The sequence below is a fragment of the Lasioglossum baleicum genome, chromosome 3 (assembly GCF_051020765.1).
Source record: "Lasioglossum baleicum chromosome 3, iyLasBale1, whole genome shotgun sequence".
Lineage (NCBI taxonomy): Eukaryota > Metazoa > Arthropoda > Insecta > Hymenoptera > Halictidae > Lasioglossum > Lasioglossum baleicum.
The window spans coordinates 9,933,399-9,960,547 of record NC_134931.1 but is presented as its reverse complement, the minus strand read 5'-3'; the positions used below and the strand labels follow the sequence as shown (position 1 = coordinate 9,960,547).

Genomic DNA, 27,149 nt, shown 5'->3' with positions numbered 1-27,149 from the left:
GGGAACCATAGTTATTCGATTAACGCTCGTGAATGATGTGCAATACAATGATCATTTTTTATCAAGTATAGAATACCAACGAAATGATGGTGGATAGAAATTCATTAAAATTTTAATAATTATTTAAATTTTCGTTGGTATTCTATACCGTTGATAAAAAATGATCATTGTATTGTATATATAATGAATTCATTAAAATTTTAATTAATTTCTTTCGCAATGCTTTCAATATTCATATCGATATCAAGACCTTTAATTAGCGTTCGCAGAATCGCCAAAGAAACCTAATTAAGAATTATCCGCGTGGATCTACTCGGGCCGGTGTCGGTTATCACGGCTGATAAACTAATTAACGTATTCCTCGTTAAATCTGCGCGACGCGATTCTCTCGTGCAGATTATCATTCGCGGATCTGCGGCAGGTAAACTAATAACAAAGTTCATTCATGCGCATGGTAAAATGTGTCGAATCCCACTGGAATTATGGTTGCCCTGGCAACTACGATGATCCGGAGCAATAAGCCTGTGTAGGGGGGCATTAAATGGGTGGCGACATTTCACGATCCATCGATCGCACGCGTCGCAAAAACGCTCGCGGTGGTCATTATATCGCACATTCCGCGCAAATTGGTCAAATGATTATACTTAGAGGTTGAATATTGGAATCATTAATGCAAAACCTGGCTGCAAACTTACGTTAAATAAATGCTCATCTTGTACTCTGATATACTACTTATAAACCTGTTTAATTATTTTTAGTCAGATCTTTATTTTTGTCTTTGTTCCAGAGTCGCTAGAGGGGCTGGAACAATTGAGGGGACGAATTGAGGGGAAAAATTTGACCCTCTCTCTGCCAGTACCGGATTAGTCACGTGACATTGTGACACATGCACGACAGGAACGAAACGCGTCACGTAACTGGGCCGCGACGGAAGCATGGAAAGGGAAGGTAGAGTGGGGACACAAGTCTTAACATAAAGATTGATTGGTTCTCGACTAGATCGCAATAGAATTCTTATTAAAAAAGAATTTGTTTATGGCTACAGAATTGCGTTAAATAAATGCTCACCATGTACTCTGACTTCTAATATAATGATTGATTGGATATCGACGTACCATGACGTCGTATATTTCGTTCACTCCATCGATCGCTATGAAATTGACCTCACCCTTTACCTTCGGAACACAATGCTCAATTAGCAGATCACGTTTCTGCAAATTAGGAACTGCAAAACAAATATTGGCACATGGAAGAAACTTGTCTAGTATCGATAGTTACCCAGCATTACACTTTCCCGTGGAAATTCTAATTAATTGCACTGAAAGGGCAATTGCAAAGGAAACAGCGTTATAACAATTTCCACTTGCATATCCGCTCCGAGACAATTGATTCCGGTCAAGTCCGGAATCCATTCGAACTTTCCCTCCCTGTCGCAAGACTATACATAGAAGTTTCGACGCGCTCACGCGCCTCCACGCTCATTTCACATTCACTCGGTTCAAAATAAAATGTTCGACAACTTTTGTGCGTTACCGGCAGCTATTCAAACATAGCAATGTAGGTCTTCCTATCTTCTCCGTCCCACCCTCGAATCACTTTCGAAACCTCGTCAAAAGATCGCTACGGTTCGTTACGATAATAATGCTATGCAACGGGGAACATCCACGGCTCGCGTAGGTAACAATGAACTGTGTCCATTCTAGTTGCTCTAGCAAACACCGAAGGATTTCGAAATAAGTGGAATTTATATGATCGAAACTCTGAGGTCAGTAGAATTTCATTCGTAGTTGATAGTACATTGACTACTGACAGGTAGTGAACGTTTCTGATAACTGAACATTTATTTATTGATTTTTCTTCGATATACTTTCGGAGCACTTCTTCTAGATACTTTCGTTTTGTTGTTGTACCTAATTGAACAGTTGTCAATTGACATTGTTTGTTAGAATTAGAGAGATACTCTAATATTCTATACTCTTTGTTACAAGCTGCAGAAATGACCACAAAACTTGCAAATAGAACAATCATACAGACACACGTCACTTGTTAATTGCAACTTTAGGATCATCAAGATCAGGTGTCCAATGTCTCTAATTTCCACTTAGGACGATCTTAAAGTCATCGTCTAGCACTGATCAACCAGTAGTGTACATGTACGTTATCCTCTGCAAAGATATTAACAAATAAATTAAGAGAGATGCTATAAATCTTTCAGCGAGATAAAATATTGTTATGGAGTTGAATTTCTTCGATCTTTCCAGCTGCACTTCGTTTTCCATGAAAGTATCTGTTCTCACACATATACAAGATCCCACTCACTCAACGATCGATCCCTTTTGGTTAACATCTTCGAGACCCACGTTCTTGCTGAAAACTATTGGTTTCTTATTAAAATCGTAGCTAGCATCAAGCAGGCTTTATTGTATCAAGAAAGTACCCAGAGAATGGTCGGAGCAACGACGTTAAGGCGTAGGCAGCTCGCCTGAGGCTTCTCAAGGTTACTCGTTGCACTCTCGCATAGTAATCTTACGCAATAACCGAGACGAGGTACAAAAACGCATAAGCCGATACACTCGGGGGTGTTGCGGGGACGACGGACAGCCTCGAACGAACGTAGATGCTGCGTTAGAAAAAGTAATTGAGGTGATCTTGCAATTAGCTTAGTCACGTGTCGCTCGGAAACTGACTCAACTCATTATCTTCTGACCGAGTAATTCCATGCAAATACTCTTTTTTCACAAAACCGCCCGAAAACCAATACAGTAAACTCGCGTTTACTGTCCAACAGCCTGTGCTCTGCACGGACAGTGATCGCATACCGACATTATTTTTTTATGACCGCGTCTACCGCGCCGAGAGTTTAAAAAAAAGCCGAAGCATGACAGTGGAATGGGTAGGCACTGGACAGTGATCGCGTACCCGATCGCAGACGGTAAATGCGACTTTACTGTACATGATTTTACTTTTCTTTGTCTGTTACTTTAATCAAAACGTCCCACAGTGGGGTATTTGAGCGAAAAGTCGGGAAAAAGTCGATTTCAAAATTTTGCGTAAGACGTACAATTTTTGTTGTCCGACGTAGTTAAAGGTAATAGTTATTACTATTTTCAACTTGTTAAAATTATTAAAAGGAGAAATACATTGTCATTAGTTCGTGGTCCTTACAATTAATGTAGAGAATTTTGGTTTTAAAGATAAAGATCCGCTGTATGTTCGTCACAAATAATCTTCCCTATCATATTTCCTTCTTCAGATTTTTAGACCTTCGCAATCTAACTAACAAACAGTTTCAATCCTGAACCAGTCACACAACATCTTGGACATTATTTGATTTTAAGACTGTTTCATCAGTAGGTTTTGTGATCATTTTTAAAGATTTGAACTTCTATGTGTCTGGTAGGGTCTCAGTAACATGAAAATGAATGTTTAAGTTCGTTTTGTAGAAAGTCCTCAATGTATTTTTTAATTCATTTATATAGATTAATATTAAGAAGATTAATATTTAAAAAGTGTACCAAAGGTGTACTCATTGAGACAATGAATCGATAGCATATATTCGAATCATAGTAGACCTAAAGAAAACCGTAGTGCAAGGGGTTAATATACAACAAGATCTGAATAAGTAGAATAAACATTATAGGTAAATAGAATATTATGACTGCACAGGATGCACGTGAAGTTTCGTTGGAATGCAGAAGTGAAGATGTAATCGGATAAAAGCGACACAATGTTGGTTTGATCGCGAAATAGGATCCCGCGAGGGTGTAACATCTGTTCACGTCATCGGACGGTGTTAAATCGTTCGGTTGGCAAACGTGTCGATAGAAGGCACCCTGAGGAAAGTCGATTCATCGGAGAGCCCGTGATTTAACGAGCACAGAAAACGGTGCATGTTTGAAAGCGAACCACCGTTAGTTAACTGATGCCGCGCGCTCTCGTAGCACGTGTTCAACGGCGGGAGGATCGATCGATCGGCCGATAAAGGTCGAACGGATTCAGGGAAGATAAATCCCACGGATCGAGAGCCGTGAACGTTATACCCGGTGCTTGCATCGCGAATATTAAAGCCGCCCCCACAGGTATGCCATTGTGCTGCGATATGAATTCGCAAATCGCGACCGATTGCTCGCATCGGTAGCGAGATGTATTCCTCATTTGTTTAACGAGCTGATCGTGATAAATGACGGAGAATTTCCACGGCTATTGCTGTCTGTATCTCTGAGTGACTCGTTAAATGATGGAACGCTGTTTACACAGTCGTTTAGACTGGCAAAGTAGTCATCTTGGAGATGAAGCTCGTGTTAGAACTACCTAGCAACGCGATAGATAGATAGTCACCCTCATAATTGAAAAACGACTTCAGTATTTCTGCCAACCTAGACAGATCAGTTTACTTGATGATGTGTAATGGACATTTTGGAAATTTGCGTTTAATCTGAATTACGCAAAAAATAGTAAAAGTTACTTTTCACGACTGTTTTGCTTGGGCATGAAACGAAAATTTTAAAAAATGTGTTATGTAAATTCATATAAGTTGTGTAGATACATGCTGTTCGAAATTGATCAATTGGTACACGAGTTATAGACGATTAAAAATGATAAAACTCGCAGCTCTCCACGATTGAGGCGTTAAATGCAAAAGTGGTCTAGGTCAATATTTGTCGTGTTCGGTTTAACACCACAACTCAATTGTTAATTTTAACGTGGCTTATAGAACTTATAGAAGTATTTTATAGAACTTTTACCTAATTTTCCATTATCCAATGATTAACTATTATGGCTTGTACCATCTTTGCATTGAACAACTCAATCATAAAAGTAGAAATCTGAAGCAAGACATTATGACCCATCCGGTAGCAAGCCAGATGAAAAGCGCGCGAACTTGTTCTACCGTAAGCCTGATTAGCGGGTACATGGTCGCATGTGGATCGGACGCTTTAATGGTCTTATGCATTCTATTTGAACTTTGAAATACCCCGAGGCTCAGTGATGTAATGCTGTGAGATGAATTTTTGCAGAAGTTTTGGAATGATTCGAGACTGCTACCAATAAATTACAGGAAGTATTACTTAACTAAATGAAAGAGACACAAAGAGGAGCAGGAAGGGCAGGTGAGCTGCTTCGTTAGAGACGCACAATTTTATTTAAGCACGAGAAGGTACGGGATCTTCCCACGAATGTAATCTTCGAAATTACGCTAAAACTGTGGACAACTTTTCCTTTTTTGCCAGGCTTCCATTCTCCTTCGCTCTCTTCATCGACCTTTTCTTTCAGTTATAATTAAAACGGCTCCAGGACGACTGTGACGTCGGGGTCTTTGACCTGGAGATAACGAAGACTCGTGCACGATTTAATATGATAATAAACTGGCAAAATTATGACTTCAATGCTAACAAATAACACCGTCCAACAAATTTCAACTTTTTTTTTACATTTCGATTCTCACTATGCGATTCTTATAGAGTTTCTCGCGCTGATCCTGAATCTGTCCTTAATTTTTCTCCTAGACGCACAGTTTTTGAGAAATTTGAGTTTGAAAAAAGACGTATTTTTCAACTTTAAACAAATATTATGATGTTATGATAAAAGATATGGAATTGTTCTTTACAGTATAAGATTCTGTACACGTTCTCGAATACAGTGAAATAAAATATTAATTAATTGTTTAAACATGTTCAAATAATCATTAAAGACGGTGAGACACCACTTTTGCACCAATTTTTGAGGATATTTTTGAATTTATCTTAAAAAACAAGGGTCCAGCGGAAAGTCGAACCATACCACGCGATAGAGCAGACTTTTATCTTGAGAAACCACCCTTTTAAGTTCGCATCGTCGACGTTTTTTTCGAACCAGAAAGCAAAATATCTTCGCCCGACATGAGCTTCCGCCAGTGGCGCTCACTACGAGAACGCGCCTCGCCGCGCCGTATCTCGCCGAACATCGCTACATACCGTGAGTAAAAAAACCTAGTGACTGATTTCTGACAATATAACAATTCCTTGGCAATCGAGACAAATTGACGGTAAAATTCATTGTCGAACAGTGAAATATACCTATACACACATATTTTTTTGCTCCTCGTTCAGTTTAATGGACCGTTCGCATCTATGCAAGAGTAACAACGTAAACGAAGTTTAGCGTCGAAGCTCCCGCTAAAGTGACGGGCTTCCTGCCATCAAAGGCTTCGCAATTTCATCAAATCGTTGATCGATAGAGTTTTGACTCAAAAGATTTAGTTTGTCGAAAAACAGTTCGGAGAGGAAAAACAATTCGATTAACCTGTGCAGGTTGAGTTTGGCGTGTGCCATCACCGAGGTCGGACGTATTTACAATTTCGTGCTCGCGTGTATGGCGACGGTACTATAGGAATCTGTATCATGTAAGTGTTTCTTCTCCCATCGTGTGTGTATTTGTGTCTCTGCCGTCAGAGGCACTTGTATCACTAGTGCCCAAAGTTCAAGTACATCAAGTTCAATAAATCCAACGATGGCCAACGCAACGGTCAAACCGTCCTACGCGTAAACTACGCAAGTGGCCACGCCGTATCCCGTCCAACGACCATTCTAGTGGTGAAGCGCCACTGGCGGCAACTAATGTCGGGCGAAGATATTTTGCTTTCTGGTTTCTCATTTTTTCGTTGAAATGATTTGGTAACCCGCTAGTTTGAAGGAATATTGTATTCTCATATATATAAAACACATTAAAAATAATCATAATAAAGTATTTGAACGTTTACTTAAAATCAGCGTAAAAAAATCTACGAGAAATGTGTCGCATGTTAAAAAAATTTTTTCCGCGTGTAGTATTGGAAAAACCACAATTTTCTTGAAATTGTGCAAGTTTAACGAATTCTTTCAAGGTTAAAAAACGTTCGTACCACAATCTCCATAATTATCCCATATTCTGCAAAGTTTCAGCTTTCATTTTAAAAAAATTTCATCGCTCTGTCTCATTTCTAGCGAAAGTTCTTTGATTTTGACACAGATTTCGTCGGTTTGGCCCATAGTGCGCCGCGCTAGAGCAGCCTTACGTTGCCACGGAGAGAGCAAGAATACGGAAAATTCAATACAGTACTAGCAATATAGTACTTCCCCTATATTGGAAAAGGAAAAAGTTGTTGAAAATATCGAAATCTATAACATATTTAAATTTCATCAAAATCGGAGAGGAGTGTCTCTTTCTAAATAATTACCAAAACTTCATTTGTTCAAGGTCAAGATCATCTGAGGTGCCTCCCCTTAACGTAATATAATAGCCATGTTTAAACAATTATAATGTATTAATATTGGATATCACTGTATTCGGGAAAGTGTACAGACTACAGAATCTTATGCTCTAAAGAACAATTCAATATCTTTTATCATAATATCACAATATTTGTTTAAAGTTGAAAAATATGTCTTTTTTCAAACTCAAATTCCTCAAAAACTGTGCGTCTAGGAGAAAAATTAAGGGCAGATTCGGAATCAGCGCGAAAAACTCTATAGGAATCGCATAGTGAGAATCGAAACGTTTTTTGGCTGTTGGATAGTGTAATTAGCGTTAGTCCTACTATTACAAACTTTGGGAGTGCTAGATTTGGAAGACTGTAGCTTGCTTAAATATTTAGCACGATTTAAGCAAGATCGTTTACAATACTGAAGATTAGACTCGTGAACTTTATGATTGCTATATTTAGAAAATTGAAGGAACTTTATTTAATCAAGATCGTTTACAATTCTCAAACATTAGAAAGAATTCCCTGAGTTAGATCTGGATAAGATGATAGACTCGTCAACTTTGCGAATTCCAGATTTAGAAGATTGAATCTTCCGTAAATATTTCAGCAAGATCGTTTACAATTCCAAGAAATGAAGAAGTCTGCAAATGTTAGTCCACTGCGAAAATATTTAAGGAAACGGTGTCGGAATCGGAACGGAGAGCAGAAATACTACTTAGGTCGGCTGTTTGCAGGGTCGGTGAACTTAAAAGGTCAAGATTATTCGAGTGGATAAGAGGAAATGCCACGAGAGAAACAAAGGAACGTGTTTTAATTCCAACGTTCGCTAAGCAGTCATTGCTGAGTTTTGTTGATTAGTTCGTTTTATTTGTCGAAGAAGAATGCTAGAACCAGTGAAAGCAATGCTCGGTCGGAATGGATAGACGATAAGCCAGCATCGCTATCCAACCGCCATCTTGAATGATCCTTTTCAACGACCCTGCTAACCTTTCACTACCTCGATGGCACGGACACCGAAAAACAGGATGGCGCCGTAGAAGATCAGGCCTCGGGGTACGTTGAACTCGAACCTCGTGCAAAACGTGATCCACAGATTGTGGTTCCTTCTGCGCCCGTGTCATCGAACTCGCTGACAGTGATTCCGAGCTTCGCTCCCAACCTTTCACTCCGAATCCAATCATGCCACGGCCGTGCACAAATATCAATTACAGGCAAACAGTACACGCTGCACCAATTTCGAACGGCGATGTTGTCTCGGAAAAATAGAAATTGCTATACTCTATACTCTACCGAAATAGCAATTCAACTCTACCAATCCTACAATACTCGAGTATTTTACCTTTGATGGGTGGACATTTTTTAGGATTTCATGGCAGACATGATGGACGTATTCAAATTTTTATGTATCATCTTCTTTTTAGATATTTTTTAACTTTATTGTTTGGTATAAATGAGAAATAATGTTAGATAGCTGTTAAGAGATGGCTCATGTTATGAGGAAATTGCAAAGTCGATGTTCTGATTAAAATACAATAATTAAGGATCCAAGTTCTGTCATCCAAGGATTCAATCATGAAGAAAATAAATCAACAGACCACTTAATTCACAATACAAAATTGCAGTAACACGCAAAAACATCAAAGAATTTATTGTGTCTGAAATATTAAAACTATAACCACTAAATCTCCTGATAAATGCAGTTCATTTTCGCAGCGACCTTAATTGCCAATTAGCAGGGTTCAGATGAAGAACACTGTATCAAATGATTTGAAAAATTGTATCGTTCAGAACGACGCGTGAAACACCATTTCTGGCACAAGGAAGAGCCTCAAGGCCAGCTCGGCCACGGTTTGTTATTTTCGGGAGTCTGGTAGATGCGAATAGGCTGCGTACTTGATGATGTCACTGCTTCAATCATCTACGCATGGCAATCTAGGTGACTCACTCGATGTAAGTAGCAAATGTGCACAGCTTCAGAAGACTCCGATACAACTCCCATGTTTCATGCTCAGGGTTATCAATTATTGTCGAAGTATCAATCGCGATGGGATCTAGACAGAGTCTAGAGCCATTCGAGAACAGCAAAGGAGCTCGTCGAACGTCCGAGGAAAAGGCTCAACCAAAGAGCTTGTTGGGATTTCGTCACCTCGGCGAGCACTTTATTTTCCTTAACTGGATTACGCTAGGCGGCGTAATTGAGAGAGGCCGCACGACCTGGAAAACCAATTGACCCAAGCCCAATGGAACGTTGGAACGTGCCCCGGGAGAAAGTGTGACATGTCCCGTCAAAAGAACCCGCCAATTTTCAGTGTCGATCGTCGCAGCATATCATCTTCTTCAGATGCTTTCGTTTCGATTTGCCCTGAAAAGTTGGCCAAAACTATTTTAGCATCATTTTAAGACCATCATGCGTAGTGTAGTGAGTCATTAGATTCGTCTTGACGTCAGCTACAACAATATGTAATAAAAAATACATAGTGGCATTTAAAAAATTAAGTTGGTCATAATTTTTTATTAAAAAAAAAGATTGTTTTATAATTTTTTGTATTGGGATTTATAGATGACTGAATATCGATTAAGTTTTGTCCGAAACATGTTTTTCCCTGATTATCGGTTGTGCTTGAAAAATCGTGGTAAGTATTGGGCATTTTCAGTGTGACCGCGTACAAAAAGTAATGTAAAAGCCGTATTAGCATATTTTCGTAGCCAATTCTTCTTGCATTGTCAACGAAAACCTTTACAGTTTCAAATGGCGTAAAAAAGAACATCAGGACTCACTAGGAAACCTAAAAATGTCTTTTTTGAAAATTCTACAAATGCGGAATATCACAGTAAGACTAAGAATAAGGAAGTGAAAATTGCTAAAAACTATAACGTATACCTGTCCAAAGGTATCTGTAAAGAAAAAATTAACACAACATCTTCGTCACACATAAATGATTCTAATAGCCAAGCGATATTTCAGAAACGGGCGAACAGAAAAAAGAGTACTACAAAAGTTTTTACTTCCAATGCATACCAGCGCTACATGAGTACATAAATAAAAAAAATAAAATTGGTATACTGTTGTTCATAATTCATATATTCCAAAGACAACCAAAATTTTTCATCGTACACAAGATTTGAAAAATCCTATTTTGGCCAACTTTTCGAAGCAAATACTCCACTATGCGACGATCGTTTCAGCAAACCATCTTCTCTAGATGAATTTGTTTCGACGCAGAGACACTTGCATAACTGGATTATATAAAAAGAACTTCTTCATGTTAATCTGTATGTCATGTTTATAACATGTAGTAGAACAAGTTCATTAATGTTTTATACCATGCAGGATTTTATGCATTCATGATAAAACTGTAGATGAAAGACATGGAAGAATTTATGGTATTCATGAATCTAGCAAGATCGAAGATTTTATGCATTTATGAAAAAAATGGGAAGTTGAAGTACAACATGAAGCATCAGAAGAATGTCTCAAAATTGTTAAAAGAAGAATTTATATTGCTCGTGAATAACTAGCCTGCGGACTTTATGCATTTTTAATAAAAATAAGAAGACAGAGGAATTTATTAAAATTATTGAGAGAAGAATTTATGTTGTTCATGACTATATGTACATTGAAAATTGTATGCATTTCTGATGAAAATGGTTAAAATGCGAGACGATCAAGGCACTAAAAAGTGTGTCTCTATTAAGAGAAGAAATTATTTTTTATTTATCAACAATTCGATCAAGTATTTTTTCGGACACATCAAAGTAAAAAATTACCTTCTACGTCAGGTACCGAAATGTTCCACGATGTAATACATCGGACAAATATGCGAGAAAGTTGCGGTACGCTTAACAAGCAGACGAAAATTGTTAAGAAGGCCAAGTTCGATCGTGGGCAGCCCGCCTGGAAAGGAATGCACTATGCACGCAGGTTTCAATGAAAATTCCTGGCCGATCGATTGAATCTCACCCAGTTAAACTTACACGGACGATTAACTATTATCGCCGGATGCTGTGACGTAAATATACATGCGTTTCCAACATTCCAGCAATGTTATCGCCATGCTAGGTTTTCAGAATAAAACGATACAAAGAGACATTCCGCTCGGTGGATGTAAAGCAGAAACCGGGCACTATTATTCTGCATAGTAGCCGACCAATTAAACGAATTTATCGATGATTATTATCCCATGAAGAGCGAAAAACGAGTTCACAAATCATTGAAATTCCTATACATTCTTTTTAGTAGCACGAAGGCGCATAGTTAGTTCGCTATTCAGAGCTATAAACTCTTGCAAACAGAGTTCTATTAGACGAAGAAATTAGAATAATTTATTTCCGTAGAACTTATATTTTATACTGGATGTTTCAGAAATGTTGTACTTCCGTGAACATTAACAGGAATGAATTATAAGCTACCCTCAGAACCAATAAACCCCGTTAACTTAAGTGTTATCGGTATCACGAAAATACCATTCCATACGGACACTGTGGACATCATCGCTCTTAATAAATCTAAGAAAAACAAGCCCATGTGTCCACGACAACCTACAGACTACAGACTCTCCAAACACAATTCCTTTCGATCTATCGTCCCCAACAATCTTCACCACCCCAACAAACGCCTGAACTCACACCCAGCTCCAGAAGCAAGCAATTCGAAGTAGCCGAAATAAATTCAAAGCAGGAAAATCTGTCTAAAATCAAGGACACCTTGAGAATCCTTTTTTCTTCAAGAACATCTCACAGGAGCATGGATCCTTGGCAGTTCTCGTGGACGCTCGAGAGATCCCGAATAATCCGGGTGACCGTTCGTGGCCGCACGTTTCATTGCTGCGAGGCGAGATTCTTTACGACCCGTAGGTCGACGTGGTCCCTGGAGGTTAACTCGTTTAACCTTCCCCTGCCATGGTCGACCGAGATCGGGGATCTGCCCGATCCGAGATACGTCGTCCGGGGTATTCGATCGGGTGCGGAGTCTCTCTTCGTCGTGGTCTCCCTCAGTTTCGAGAGGGTCGTCTCTTTGCGATCCTTTGGTCCCACCGAGATCCTTGCCCGGTGAACCAACCAAGAGCATCGTGATATACCGGCACGTCACGATCCAGTTACTCGACCCACTCGACACAAACACGGTACCCGGTCTCTCGTGTCGTACCAGGAGGTCGCCGGCTGATCCGTGACAACGTCTTCTTTCGTGTCCTATCCGAGTTTTTCGGCCTCGTGACTCCTCGATCCTGCCAGACAGATCGACGTCGTGTCCTTTACGCCGCTCACTCGTGTTCTACGAATTGCCTTATTTAGGATCATACACTGGGTGGTAGCGCCCTCTCTAGCGGTTACGTCGCCCCGGACAAAAAGACAAATACATATATATTTTTTAAATAAAGGTAGGTACATATTTTTTATTTGCAATAAAAATCAAATCATTTTATTTAAATTTTAATAAAAGCAAATTTTCTATTAATTGGGTATTTAACACATCAATATTTTTTTTACACTTACAGCCAAAATGGCGCCCCGGACAAATGTCCGGGTTCAAAATAAACAAATCATGTTTCTTACAAGTAATATGCCAATGATTAGAATCTATCTCGACCCACAGTATCAACATCGTCATTCAATTTTAGAAGATAGAAAGTTCAAGATAGAAGTTTAGAAGATACATAGATAATTCAAAATACAAAGATTAACAAGTCTACAAAAAGTGCTCTTAAAAATACGGTTAAAAAAATGGATAAATAAAGTAGTGAATGATCATCAGTGGTCAAACATCATCAATGATACATATAATAAGAATTGATGACTGTAATGATACAGTTAAAATTATACAAGGGTGTATACAGGATATAGGATGAAAGGTATCGAGCCTGTCTCGATACAATAATGTTTCACTGATCCACTGAATAATTTTTATTCTTCCTTTTTAACAAGTCACTTGTGAATGTTACAATGACTGTAAGCATCCTCCACAGCAAGTCTCAGCAACTGTCCTCTGCTACCATGCTGCACGTTAGTCTCTCCAAAATAAAAAATTTCTCTAAGAGACTCCTTCGCAGAACAGGGATTGTAGGAATGGTTTTTGATCAATAATCTAAATAATTCATAACATTTTGCGTTACTACTTGAGCGATGCTGTATTGTATAAATATACATTTGCACAGTGTAGAATAGTGTCTATAGTAAATAGTAATTAACAGATTGTGGATTTTATGCTTTTATAGCAAAAAATAGATAAGTAAAAGAACAATGAGGACATCGAAAGAATTTGAGGATATTGTTATGTTGCACTCAATTGATTAAAACTATTAACCATTAAGTGGACTATTGGAGTATAGAGCTAATAATTAGATGAAATTTTATTTTACCACCACGTTTCTAATTACCATTTCGATAGAGCTGAATATTAAATATAAATATTATATTAAATCTAATTGAATCCAATTTCATAATTAGATGAAATTTTATTTTATCACCACGTTTCTAATTACCATTTCGATAGAGCTGAATATTAAATAGAAATATTATATTCAAATCTAATTGAATTGAATCATTAAATTTTGAAAGTATATTTCAAAGATCCACTTAAGGGTCAAAAGGAGAAACAAATTTGATTTGATTCCTGTTTTGTACAGCTTGATGCAGAAAGATCCACAATCTAGTGATTAATCTAAATACATATATTACAGCGTCTTGACAAAACCAAAAAGAAAATGTTGTTAGAAAAGATCGGATAGGAACATCAGGCGATAGAATCATTTGCGAGTACATATATAATATATATTATATTTCCATAATATATCGGTACATGTACATCCACCTTCCGATACGATACGATAACATCCATTATTGTGTTTTCAAATTTTAATAATTAGTATGCATAGACGTGGGTACGTACATATACACGTTTTTCGAGAGGAACAAGCTCCTCCGGGGGAATAAAATTCTTTCTTCTGATCTTCGAGAAAGTCAATGTATTCGACAAATTTCAATTATTCTACGAACATAACTGCGCAATCATCCCCGACGGCGACGGACGTGTGTACAGGGGGAGCGGAACACCGTTGTCTGATTGGGAAAAAGTGGCTAGAAGAAACACTAATCAGAGAACAGTGTGCCGACATGAATTTCGAGATTGTTCATTCGAGATCACGTCCTGTAATCATCGTAGCCGCTCGAACGAAGATGGCGCTTCAGGCCAGAGGAAATCGGGACAGAAAAAGTATCGTCAGAATTTGTCGCGCTTCTCTTCTTCTATGGTAAATTTGTACAAGTTTCATCCGTAGTGAAATTAATTCACCCCTTAACCAAAGAAATCGCGCGAAATATCTCGACAGGAACTAAAAAATAGGAACTTAAGTTAAATCGGAACGAATCCAATATATCCGCATACTTCTGCATATTGCTCGAGTATATTGAAATACTCTCACATACATTCTAGATCATCCCGAACCCAGCAAAATAATACAGTTACTGAATCAAAGCATTTCCCACGGAAGTGAAAATCTACTGCAAAATCTTCTGTCAAGTGTAGCAACTCTCCGCCATTTTATAATCAATCTCACAGAGTCTATCTCTCGATAGACAGTTTCTTAACTATTCTAACTCTCTCTCTCTCTCTCTTTCTCTCTCCATCTCTCATTTGTTTATTTATTCTCTCCGCGAAACAAAATAAAACCGGAAACGCAGACTTTGTTCCATTCTTTCGTGCTCCACTTCGATGGGGTTTCCGTGTTTGCGGTAGATCGCGAGAGGCCTTCAAGTGCGCGTTAAAAAGCAAAGCTCGGTCAGAGGAAACCGGAAGAAAGGAATTGTCACGCGAAAATATAGAGAACGTTATTGTCCGAAGAGCTGTTTGTTCAGGATCAGGACGGGCGAAACCGCTGGGGGAATTACAATAATAAAAGCTGCAGTTTGCGCTGTATAATGTCGAGCGGGGAGGATAAAAACGGAGAACCCGGTGAAATTTGTTGCCCGAGTATTGTACACGAGGGAGGTAGATACGAGACGTGCAACGCACAGAAACAAAAACGAGAATGGACAACGGAGGGTAAGAAACATCGTCGAGGCTGACTCCGGAATGATTCCCATGAAAAATTCATCCCTTCGCGGAGCTCACGCTCGATGCACTAACTAATTCCTTCGATAAAACAAACGAAATCTGAACAATATTGAATCGGTCGCATTGCCTCAGACTATTTAAACAATTTTTCTTTGCTTGAGAGGCTTGCATACCCCAGTTGCACATTTTACAAGTTTTCAGTTCGTGTTTCAGTGCTTGTCTGTCTAGTATTCCACCGGCGATGGTGAAGTTCTTTGTATATTCTAAGACTAGAATTCAGTTGTATTAATTGCAAATGTTTGTTTAAATAGTCTGCTAAACGCAGGTGCTTAACTTATAAAGAACGAAGACTTAATACGTTCACTACCCTTTCCAATCTGAATCATTTTAACCTTTGCAAATGAAGGAAGTAAAGAGGCCGCTGTGATCTTGCGAGATTGGTATTAACACCAAACCTACCTCAGTCAAAAATGTCCGGTTCTCCGTTCTACAATTATTGAAAATTATAAAAGTGCTTCTATGGAGAATTACTGAACAAACTTCGTTATTCAAACAAGTAATTGTATTCTAACAAAAACCGTATAGATTGTAAACAAATTCAATTTGCTCATAAGACGACAAATGCCAGTGATGTTCTATCTTGGGTAGGTTTGGTGTTAAAGCAGTTTCCGATCGACCAAGATCATTTCTAATTTACTTCAGCAACTGATTCGTATTAAATTATAAAATAAAGTATGTTTGATTGGCCGGCAGCGAACGTGATAACCCCTTGTGCATAAATCTGACTAGAACCTTATAAAACTAAAGTGAAGTTCGTATCGACGAATGAAAGTTCGATTGTTAATTCGTTTGGTTCGCCCGGGAAGATAAAGGTTAAAAGGGCACAAGAGGTTAACGGGATCGACGACAGAATGAAACGATCACGAGGGACCAGATTAACGTCGAGGTAGTCGTAATTAAATGAAGTCGTTGCGAGTTGTGCATCGGATTGAAGGGTCGCTTTGAAGGTAGAGAAGTTTTAGCCCCATTTCTGGAAGACACCCACTCGCTGGCACCGGCAATTTGAGCCCCACAGGTTGCATCTGCAGCTGGAGCTGTGGCAACAATCTTTCGGCCGATGGTCGCAGTTGCCACCGCGTTTTATACAGGCCCGCCTAAACAGGTAAATCAACGAGGTACGTCTACTCGAGATTAGGGGTATCAGAACAATGCCTTGTCGTGACATCGAGACATCGATAACGGGGATGGGACGGGATTCCAGGTGTCCTTGCAACCCCTGTCGCATCTGCGAGGGTGGAGTCTGCGGCGTGACGTTGTTTACAATATTTTGAATGAATAGAGGTTTATTTTCTTTCTTATGTGTAAATTCTAATTTTTTTACTGTTTTAAGTTACATCTACTAATTTTTGTGATAAAAAAAAATGCATAAAATCCACTGTCTATCTATGCCTTTGTACACATTGATGTGAAATATTATTGTTAAAATATGTTTTTACATAATTTTTTGCTGTAAATGCATAAAATCCGAGGACTACTTGAGTACACATTGAAGTAAAATTTTGTTTAATATTAAGACAACATCAGGAACATATCAAACAATGTTTATCCCGTAGTCTAGCTTGAAACATGAATTGTCCGGTAATGAACATCAAAAAACAGACGTCACATCGCATATCTTAGGAATCAAGTGTTAGGGTACATCAATTAATCCATTCAAGAAGATAATCTACAAATTAATTCGTGGCTTCTTCTTCACGAATTCTAAGATTCTAAAATTTTACGACACAAAAGTTTGATTGAATTATTACAGCATGCATTTCCACGTGGGAGAACGAATTCGGTAAAAGAGTTCAAGGGAATGTATGGATGAGTTTTGTATAGAAAGATGAGAAGGGAATGAACAATTGGCAACGCAGAGTAATAAATGCTCACTTTTGTTGAGCTCCCCGCAACAAATTTTCTAGTGCGTTGTCTGTATAATCGGAGTCTGCGTCTTGCAGAGCATCTTCCTCTACAACAAACAAAAAAATACAATGTTAGCATTATACTAATTTGACGAATTTCCTACATCATTTGTTTAATATATGTAAGAATGAGCAATACATAATCAGTCGGATTGAAGTGTCAAACGAAAATGGATTAATATGAACCGAGAATTTTTTTGTACATACAACCATTTCTTAAGAAAATATTAACACTATTCTTTGATCAGGCTTAAAAATTGATTATTATTGTGATATATTCTCATACACTCAGTTTTTCTTATTGTTGGATTTGTAGGATACAAAAGAGGCTTAAGTAACAATAGCTATGATAAATTTTAACTTTTCAGACTGTATTTATTCAGATTTTTAACTATTTTTATCTCCGTATATGTTCAAAGAAATAATTTCATTGAATTATTCTCCAAAAATGCATTTTTACAATCTGAATAACCGTGAATTAAAAAATTTGGGACCCGTAATTTTGACGAGTAGTACTATTCTTAAGTAGTATAATTTTTGGTGTTAATATTCGCCAGTCGAAGTATTGAATACCATCTCAACATCACCAGCACATTACAGCTAGAAATCGAACGAGACTAAGCCCATCGATTGAATCAGTTGATACAGAGTCGTCTCGACGTCTTTCCCATCTCCCAATGGGCCATGGATTCGTATCACTGGAAAGAAAAAGGCAACCGGAAGCCTTTGAAACATTCGCGGGGTATCCAGGAAGTATCTTGGAAAAGAATCAATTTTCCACTAGACGAAACGTATCGTTTAACGATCGATTAATCACCGAGAGAGAGTAATAGACCTTCTCCAGGTTTCCAAAGAACACGGAACTGGTTCGCAAGGAAGCAAGACGAAAATTAAATGAATCCTTTGATCGGATGTACTTAATTGTCACTCGACGATCCTGCCAGTGTGACATTTTGCCCTGTGTTCTTGGTAGACGACTCAATCATTCCGCGAATAACGCCTAAGGCGTTGGAACTACTGCAGCACGCTCTGCGAGAATGCAAAGCGAATTATATACGACTTGGATTAATCAGAGATATCTGTTTCCACGAAGGTCAGAGGTGGCGTCATGTTACCAAGACTCTTTCGTCACCAAAAAGGCGATGCTGTTGAGACTCCTTTTGTTGGCTGCAGAATGCTCCTGGTTGGTTTCAAACTTTTATCAATCCTTGGATGAAGCTAGATCCACTCAAATCCTTATGTTACCATTTTTTTATTTCGTATACATATTTCTGAACTTATGTTTTTGAGATCGATATCAATCCTCTTATTGGATCTAATATAAATAACTAACCATTCTAATTGGCTGCTGGAAAATTATAATTTAGCCGAAAGGTTTATAATTCCGAATGAAAATTATTAAAATCACAAATAGAGTTTATTCCACTTTTAAAAGAAATCAACGACAGATATTGAATGTGCGCTATAAATTACAGATGAACAAATGATTGCAAATTATATCTGTGGTTGTCAGAAAGAACGCCGCATGTCACACACTTTCACTTTCGAGATACATATAGCCGTTTAAAGTTTTGATCACTAATGCTTCGAAATAGGACATCGGTTAAATTGTATTATTTTTTCGAGCCTCTCGAATTTGTTGTCATGACTTTTTTTCTGGTAAAAACGTCAATCCTATACTACGAAGCTCAATGAATGCATAAACTCAAATTTTTTGAAATTGTGACATGCGGCGTTTTTTCTTGCAACCACAGATATACATATGCCTCAAATGTCTCCTTGATACAAAAATTTCGTTTATTTTATGGAACAACCGCAGATCGAGTTATTTGTAAAAAATAGATACTGACAAGTGAGTATGCCGTAAAAATTGAAGAGTTTTAGTGAACAAAGGCTATGTGACTCCACCCCTGAATTGTTAATACTCCCATCGATCAGCGAGAGAGCCATAAAACGAATGTGACAAAAACACCACGATCGATTATTGAATTTATGGTTCCATGAATCGCTCTGGAATCGGTAGATTCGTATTCATGGAGAGTGGGATGGAAAAGAAGTCGTAAAAAGGTCGAATAAAATTCACGGTCGTGGGGTTTTCGACGTCGTAAAACGTGCACGCAAGGAATTGCGGCTGGACGAGGGGGAAAGGTCCTCCATGTGTGTTGTATTCATCTCGCGACATTTTGCCGTGCATGAACAATTTCTAATCAACAATTGATGAATCTTTCACACAATTGGTTCACCAATCGACCCACAAAAATTCGTATTTGTATGATCATCGGATGACAGTTTCAAAAAGACTTCCTCAGATGAGATCCTTGATTAATAAGTGATATGTTCCATAAAAATTCGAATTTTCACCCTCGGCACATTTATGAAATTTGAAAGAACAACATATAATATGAACTGAAAGTGTTTTAACAATTTTTCTCTGGCATCCAGTTGTCGAAGTAAAATATTGACTTCCTCGGCAAGAGAAAACAGGTCGACGCAATAGCAAGAAGTGAATTATTCCTAAGGATACGCGCGTCCCTTTGATGATCTCTCTTTGCAGGTCCATTTTCAAAAGCGCGTCACGTAATCAGACTCCTTAACGCCGCGAATATTAAACCCACCGCGTGAAAACCTTGAAGGAAATCTTAAACTCCATTTTCCACCTTCATCGACGAGAACTGGATGCAAAACAGTCTTCATACAACATTACCATGAATTAATCCCAGCGAATAAATAATATCAACGTCCAATACGTAAATAGTAGAAAAGTTAATTTCTCGGAGTTTACTTTTAATTTAACCATTTAAATGCGCGAGTTTCCTTCCCATTCAAGCAACCCTTTGCAAACAGGTTCTGCAGTATTTCAAACATTTCATAAAGAAATATTAACTAAAGAATCGAATATCCATGCTTAAATAACACGAACATTTTAATCCCGCCCACTGGAAAGTTCGAATCAAAGAAATCAAATATGTAATAGCAAGAAAATATTAATATCCACGGAAAACAAATTCCACGAGATCACTGAGTATTATATTAGCAGTTTCCCAGTATGTAGCATGATTAAAAATACCATATTCCGATGCGATTTCAAATATTTTTAATGTTCTATTTATGGGAAAATTTTTCAATCGGAAGATACACCTGGTGAGTCTGATAAATCGTGACTGAGTGAGTGGGTGTGGGTATGAAATCCGGCAAGGAATTCATTAATTCTTTCCCGCTAATCCCGACTGGATTCACAGGGGTTTGATTCTATGATACAAGGGTCGGCAGCGGCTGCACACGCAATGACAATTCGTTATCTTCCCTTCCTCCATTTTCTTGGTCCTCGGCTATCCCATCAGCGACCTCTGGGAATAAGATAATCCGACGTGACGTCTTCTCCCTCTTGCCTTTTACCGGTCCCGCTCTCCTGCCCCGAGGATGTTGTCAATGTTTCAATATTCGCCGTGGAAATTATGAAATTTTCATTCGGTCGCTGTCTCGGAAATTTTTCTCGGCTAAAGCTGATCGAGCCCGACCGAATTATCGGCGAACATTCGTGACCTGGCTGCGCGTGGCAATTTTCAGGATCGATTCTAACAACTTGTTGCGCGAACTCGAGCACACGTACGAGAGAGTTGATATAATCACGGTCAATTTCATTCTGTATGAAATGAGGCATTAGAAAAAGTCGGGTGTACCGTTTACATACTATTCTGTGATCTAATGTCGCTAGAATGCTGGAAACAATAGCGAACAGCAAATATTTTTAATGGCACTTCTGCATTGAGTGGATCACAATATGTGACAATTTTGGGACTGAAAAGTTGCTCATTTTCTATACAGTCTTCTTTTATCTCTTGCTACTAATAGACAGAGATAGTAATAATCGGCACACAGCGTTACCGGCGAACAATACTAATTTTTTAATGAAACCTTTACTGACACGATCATCACGCTTTTCCATTTAAAACGATACTCAACACGACGCAATTCGGATCGTATTCACTTGTTTAATCCACGATAAAATAGAACCTCTACTATCCAAACTAATCGGAAAGACACTTCAACAAAATATGAACAGAAGAACAGAATCTTCAAGATATTATACTTGCACGTGCGTGTGAAAATATTAATGAGAATTCTAAAACTATACTAAACGGGGAATTAGTTCTCTAGAGGAGTTAGATTCATCGCGGTAAGCTGCTTACGCGAAACAGAACAAGCATCCAAAGCAAACCAGTTGGTAAAGCTTCGAATTGTGCTGTTCCAACACTTCCTCCTGTTTACGAGCAAACGATACATCTAATTGCCACCCTTAAGTAACATAAACAGACACATAGTGGAATGTACTTACATGTACATAGGTACATACGTTCTCGAGAGACGCTATTGTAAACAGAACTGTCTTAGAGGACGCTGTTGTGGAATTTCTACACTCGCTCACCAAACTTTTATTGGAACTTCAAAGAGGGCAGCTAAGAAGGAACCACGTCGCGCCGTAATAAGGCATCCTGACTACTTCGTGATTTATATCGTGATTTATACTTTCACGTTCATTTTATTTATGTTTTCATAATATTTATCAATTTGATCATATTCCAAATATTTAATGTTCCTTAATGGTTGTATAAAATTAGTCGTCTCACAGCTCGTAAACAAGAAAATATATTAAAGCAACCATTCAAGGAAGCTTTTCTACGTTGTTTGCTGCAGTTTCTTTCGCTGTGCGTTTCTTGCGAATTCTTTTTATAAAAATAGATGATCTTTGTGCAGGAGAGTAAATGTATTTGTTTCTACATTATTACGTTTGAATATTACGTGTGATACTATCGTAACCTTTAATTTAAGTTCATCGATAGACGACCGTGGAATTGGTTGTACGTCTTGGTACGGTCCAGGAGGAAGCCGTCGAAATTAATTAAACGAACATTCAATTAAAGCGCACCGCAAGGACGATTGCCGCTTGATGTTAGTTCCATTTTCTTCGTAATCGCCACCCCCATTGCGTAACGCATTTCGATCAAATTGCTGATTCGCTCGGATCAATTGACTGCCGACGATAACAATGCAACAGGGAACGTTGTTGAAAGAAATTAACAGCTAATAATTTAACCGAAGGACTTCATTAGTTACGTAAATCGATTCGAACTTCAGTTGTTGCGAAATTCGAACGCAATACACGACGATGTAATAATCTTGATTTTCTCAAGGTTGACACTGCTTTTAAAAATTTCCAAAAGAAATGGTAAGTATGCAAGTATCATAATGGTTGCTAATTGTGCCCCCATCTTCTATAAGTACCGTTTTAAACAATGAAAATTTGTACATAGATGTGGAATGATCATTTTGAGTTTGGCAACAATACTTGTTAATAATTAAAAAAAATGTTTTTAAAGATGTAGTCTTAATGCTCCGTGCCTTCGTTTTTCACGAACACTGCATGGAATAATGTCGATTTTCTCAACAGTGCTAAATATTGTGCACATCTTTTACTCCGAATTTTTCACGCAAAACTTTTTCACAGACTATTTTCCATAAACATACAAAGTAGCCAACAAATTTTTTCTCGTAAATATTTCAGGATAATCTTGTATTTGCTAAGAGTACTTCGAAGTTTTAACACAAATATTTGTATGAGAAATTGGTAAAACAAATGTTTGAAAACGCGCGTTAACAATAGCCGCATTTTCAACAAGCACCGCACGATTCGCAATTCAAACATTCCCATAATAATTCCTCATCCCACGCGTTTATAACACTCAACGTCGATTCATGTATGTTTGGTGGCGAAATGATATCAAACATAACTTTCGTCACGGTGCTTCCGAGCGCGATTATTCTCCCGTAAAAGTATTAAACCACCAGGCGCGTCCGAAATGAAATTTCATTCATCTATTTAGCACGACAACTCCCTACGGCTCATACTCAATTACTATCGCGCTGTGGACACCGTGTGTGTCCTTGTATACGTATACATATAATATACGTAAAAAGTATCCGTAGCCCTCGAGACAAATAATCATTAACGAACTAATACGATTAAAGCATGTCAACTCTATTTAGGTAACCGTGTAACTCCGAAATAAACCGATTAAACGTGTTTCCTGGCCCGCGGTTGAGCGACGCATGCTATAGCAGAGGAATATCGAACTCGCGCTCTTACTTGGAATAGCCATTATTGTTCGCGGCTTTAAAATAGTAATCATTGTTCACGACTCTAATTTTACGCCGCGCGACTGTCTTGATTTGCCTGACGCCGCCGGCGGATTCCATAATTAAAACTGTAGACCCGATTTAGCTGGGAATTCAATCAAAGCGTTCGACCCAAGCAGTCGAGTCATACTTCAGTGTTCTGCACATTTTTAACTTCTGTTAAGTATGCAACGTTCATTCGTTTATGTACCTAAGAATTTGACAATTTGTGATTTTAGACTGAAATATTTTTGCCACTGTACTTTAGAGAAGCATTCAAATCATAGCCCTTATTCTACACATTTTTAGCCTGTATTAAATGTACAAGTTAATTTGTGGACCTCATAAGTAATCAATTATGATTTTATTTGAAATTACAAGAGACTCGCATTCAAATTATTAGCCTGTAAGCTTGTATCAATCTTGGTTATTAAATGTACAAATTAATTCGTATTCCTCACAATGAATCATTTGTAATGTTATTTTAAATTCAAATCGTTTACCCCTCTGTTTTGGAAATTCATTAATTACTTGCAAAATGAAATACATGCATAGAAAATGATGGAAGTTATTTCTGAGAGTAGAATGTATTTTGGTTGTGTGTAAATAATCAAATAATTCGCGCAAGAGCAGCTGCGAATTAATTTATATACTTAAAACATTGATAAAAATAATTCTTTACTTCAACTGACTTTTTATATTAAACAGTGATTGTACCTTGTACGAAACTCAAATCATATAAAATATAATAATATAGTACAGCTATATTATGTCGCTCCTATTAAGATTACCAACAATAAACAGTTAAAACCAACAATAAATACACATCCTCATTATACCTCCAACAATAATGACGAAAATATTTATGCCAAACAACAAGTAAATGATCTCTGCCACCTTATACTTGTACAACAGAAACATCAAGAACCACACTATGATCTCCCATGATATACGTGTGCTGTTATAGCAAAAGAAGTCTTCAGGTAGGTTCTATTGCAGAACCTACACCCTGCAGGACCATTGAAACAGTTCATTGACGACCACACAGACCGCGAAGACTCTCTTGCAAAGGCATGGAACGAGAAAGATGTGGAACACCAAAGGAAATGAAAGATGACCCTAGATTGCACAAAGAACGCAAACCTCCAGTATATATAAATCTCCTCAAACAACAACAGCAACTCTTCATTCCGTAGAATTAACCATAGAACGGTCATTTGTTATCCTTTGTTTCCACTAAAGCAATTTTAACAAGTTTCATCCCCTACCATCTGTTCCCCGTGAAGAACGACCCATTCAATCCCAGCTACACCTAACCCATAGAAAAACTAAGAGAATCGTAGTACCCTCACCCTTTCAGAAACAACCCTATGTAATTCGTTCGAGAACCTACATTTTGCAGGACCACTGAGACAGTCCATTGATCACGACACAAACTGCGAACGAGATTGCAGAAAGAACGCGAACCAACATATAAATATTCAAAGTAAACCTCTCAAAACTACTACAAGAACAACCCTTTGTGAATAACAACTAACTGATCCTTCTCCAATCCATTAGAACAGGTGAAGAACGACCAACCTTTTCAAGTATATGTACATATACCTAACCCATACAGAAACCGAGAGAATCGCAGTATCCTCACTCCCTGAGAAACAGCCCTACACAATTCGTTGCAGAACCTACACCTTGCAAGACCACTGAAATATTCCATGGACGACTACACAGTCCGGCGAAGAATCCCAGAGGATTGAAACCACATCGGGGAAGATAAAAAAGAATCGTAGATTACGCAAAGGGTGCAAACCAGCATAGATATTCAAATAAACCTCTCCAAACTACAAGAAGACCAACCCTTCTTGAAGAACAACAAACTGATCCTTTTTCAATCTATTAGAACAGGTTCCACAGGAGCAATTCCGACAGATTCAACTTTCATCCCCTACCATCTGTTCCATTCAACAATGCCTAGCCCATAGAGAAACCAAAGGAATCTCAATTACCTCACTCTCCGAGAAACCTTGACCGTAAGTATCCTGTATGAACTGGTTCTCCATCCGCAATCCTTAGAAATGAGCAAGGGTAGCGGCGATACTCACCGTCGTCGTCGATGTAGGGGCTACCCAGGGACCTGTCGACGAGTAGCACGAGGAAGCAGAACAGCCATAGTAAACAGAACTTCATGACTCCCTCGGGTGTTCTTCGGCGACGGTGTTAATTTTCGGGGGATGCTCTGCTACTGCTCCGTTTTACTCCCGGTTGTTGTTCGTTTCCCGGTTCTGGTTTGTGTAACGATCCTTGTGGATGTTGCGTACCCTTTCCAGTCCGTAGCCGGAGTGCAAGTGAGGTTTCCACATCGGTCCGGTAGCTTATATAGACGCGGGAGGCGTGGCGACTTGCCCCCACGAGGATCTCGTTGCGAAGAGTGAGACCGCGGATAAGACTTCGGCGAGGTTCCACGGTCGTTGGTGGTGTCTGGACACCGTCCCAATGGTTTCACTGGACATCTCGATCGAAGGGGAATGATAAGAGCAACTCTTGGTCGCCTAGAGGAGTCTTTCGGACAGGCCTGACCACCCTCCGTCATGCCGACGTTTGGTAATTCTTCTTCACAGTTGTTTGTTCACGCTAGGGATGATAATCGAGTTCAATAAACACGGTGGCGCCTCGATATATGCGAAAACTTTGGAACAAAAATGTTGAGCTATGTCTATGTCGAGTAATAATCGAGAATAATTGTTTATTCTCTGGTTCACTAGTAGACAGTGAAATTGTTAACGATGGCAAGGATACTAGCCAACAGTGGAACGAGCAACTGGTATCCTCGCTGTGTCTATGCCGATTATGTCGCCTCAACGAGGCTTTATGTCATTGTTTTAAAGACCATTTCTCTCCAGCATCCCGTTCAAATAGATAATCTCTGTATTATCCAAATTTCCTAGAGTAACTATATACCTGTTCACTTTTAAGACATTAGGTTAAAAATAAAGATAACGAAATCTCAGGTTCTCTTGATGATCATTGATCCTTGTATGATCAAGAATAGTTGCATAGAGAATCCTAGAATCCTTCCATTCATTTATAACTTACATTTTAAATATAAAGTCACATTTTATAGAAATACATAATTACAGTACTGTATAACTTTTCATTAAATTTTTGTACAGTATTCTACCCCATCAGTGTTCGACCCCATATATTAAATAGCGTTTACTACGAAGGAATTAGAACAGGTTGAAGCTTCAGCGAATCTAACAATTGTTAAAATTGAACTGTGTTTGTTCGAATCCCACAGAATCAAATTACAGGTAGAAACGAGGGATAGAATTTTGTTTCTATCTTCGCCAGCTACATAGACGAAGGGTGGAAGCGGATAAAATTGCAGAAATTTCCTCCGTCTTCTGAGAATCATTTCCCCTTGGTGGAATAATTTCGATTAAGTTCGTATTCATGTTCGCGGAACTCATTTCACTTAGCGTCCCCCAGTAACCGGAAGAAAACCCCAAGATAAAAACAATATTCGTTGGATCTTGAATACACTATAATTTTCTTTATAATTAATAAAATAAAAATTCCCTACCTCGATTGCGATGGCCATCGAACAAACCAGTGTTAGATCATACCAATTCTTGATAATTTCCAGAAGTTTCAGTATTTCTGAAATTCTTTCAATGTTTCTACCGTTCCATACTTCATTTTCTCTTTTCGTCTAATAGGTTTGTCTAATAGTTAAATTTAA

At 38.4% G+C, this 27,149-nt stretch overlaps 1 protein-coding gene across 2 annotated transcripts; it reads right to left on the bottom strand.

The window, feature by feature from the left end:
* Positions 1-13,976: 13,976 nt before the first annotated feature.
* LOC143221969 (xibalbin-1) lies at positions 13,977-25,770 on the bottom strand. 2 transcript variants are annotated; one of them, XM_076447714.1, is made up of 3 exons: positions 25,510-25,770; positions 17,205-17,283; positions 13,977-16,453 (listed from the first exon to the last, which is right to left on the bottom strand). In XM_076447714.1, exons 1-3 carry the CDS (start codon positions 25,592-25,594, stop codon positions 16,291-16,293), a joined length of 327 nt encoding a protein of 108 aa, XP_076303829.1. In that variant the 5' UTR covers positions 25,595-25,770; the 3' UTR covers positions 13,977-16,290. The 2 variants fall into 2 exon arrangements, with proteins under 2 accessions (XP_076303829.1, XP_076303830.1); XM_076447715.1 differs by having other exon boundaries at positions 13,977-16,426.
* Positions 25,771-27,149: the final 1,379 nt, after the last annotated feature.

Excerpts from the sequence above, each read along its gene's own strand:
- LOC143221969 (XM_076447714.1), bottom strand. The coding sequence starts at position 25,594 with ATGAAGTTCTGTTTACTATGGCTGTTCTGCTTCCTCGTGCTACTCGTC. Across the intron at positions 17,284-25,509 it reads CCCCTACATCGACGACGACG|AGGAAGATGCTCTGCAAGAC; the intron begins GTGAGTATCGCC and ends TGTTTGTTGTAG. Across the intron at positions 16,454-17,204 it reads TTGCGGGGAGCTCAACAAAA|ACGTACCTCGTTGATTTACC; the intron begins GTGAGCATTTAT and ends AATCTCGAGTAG.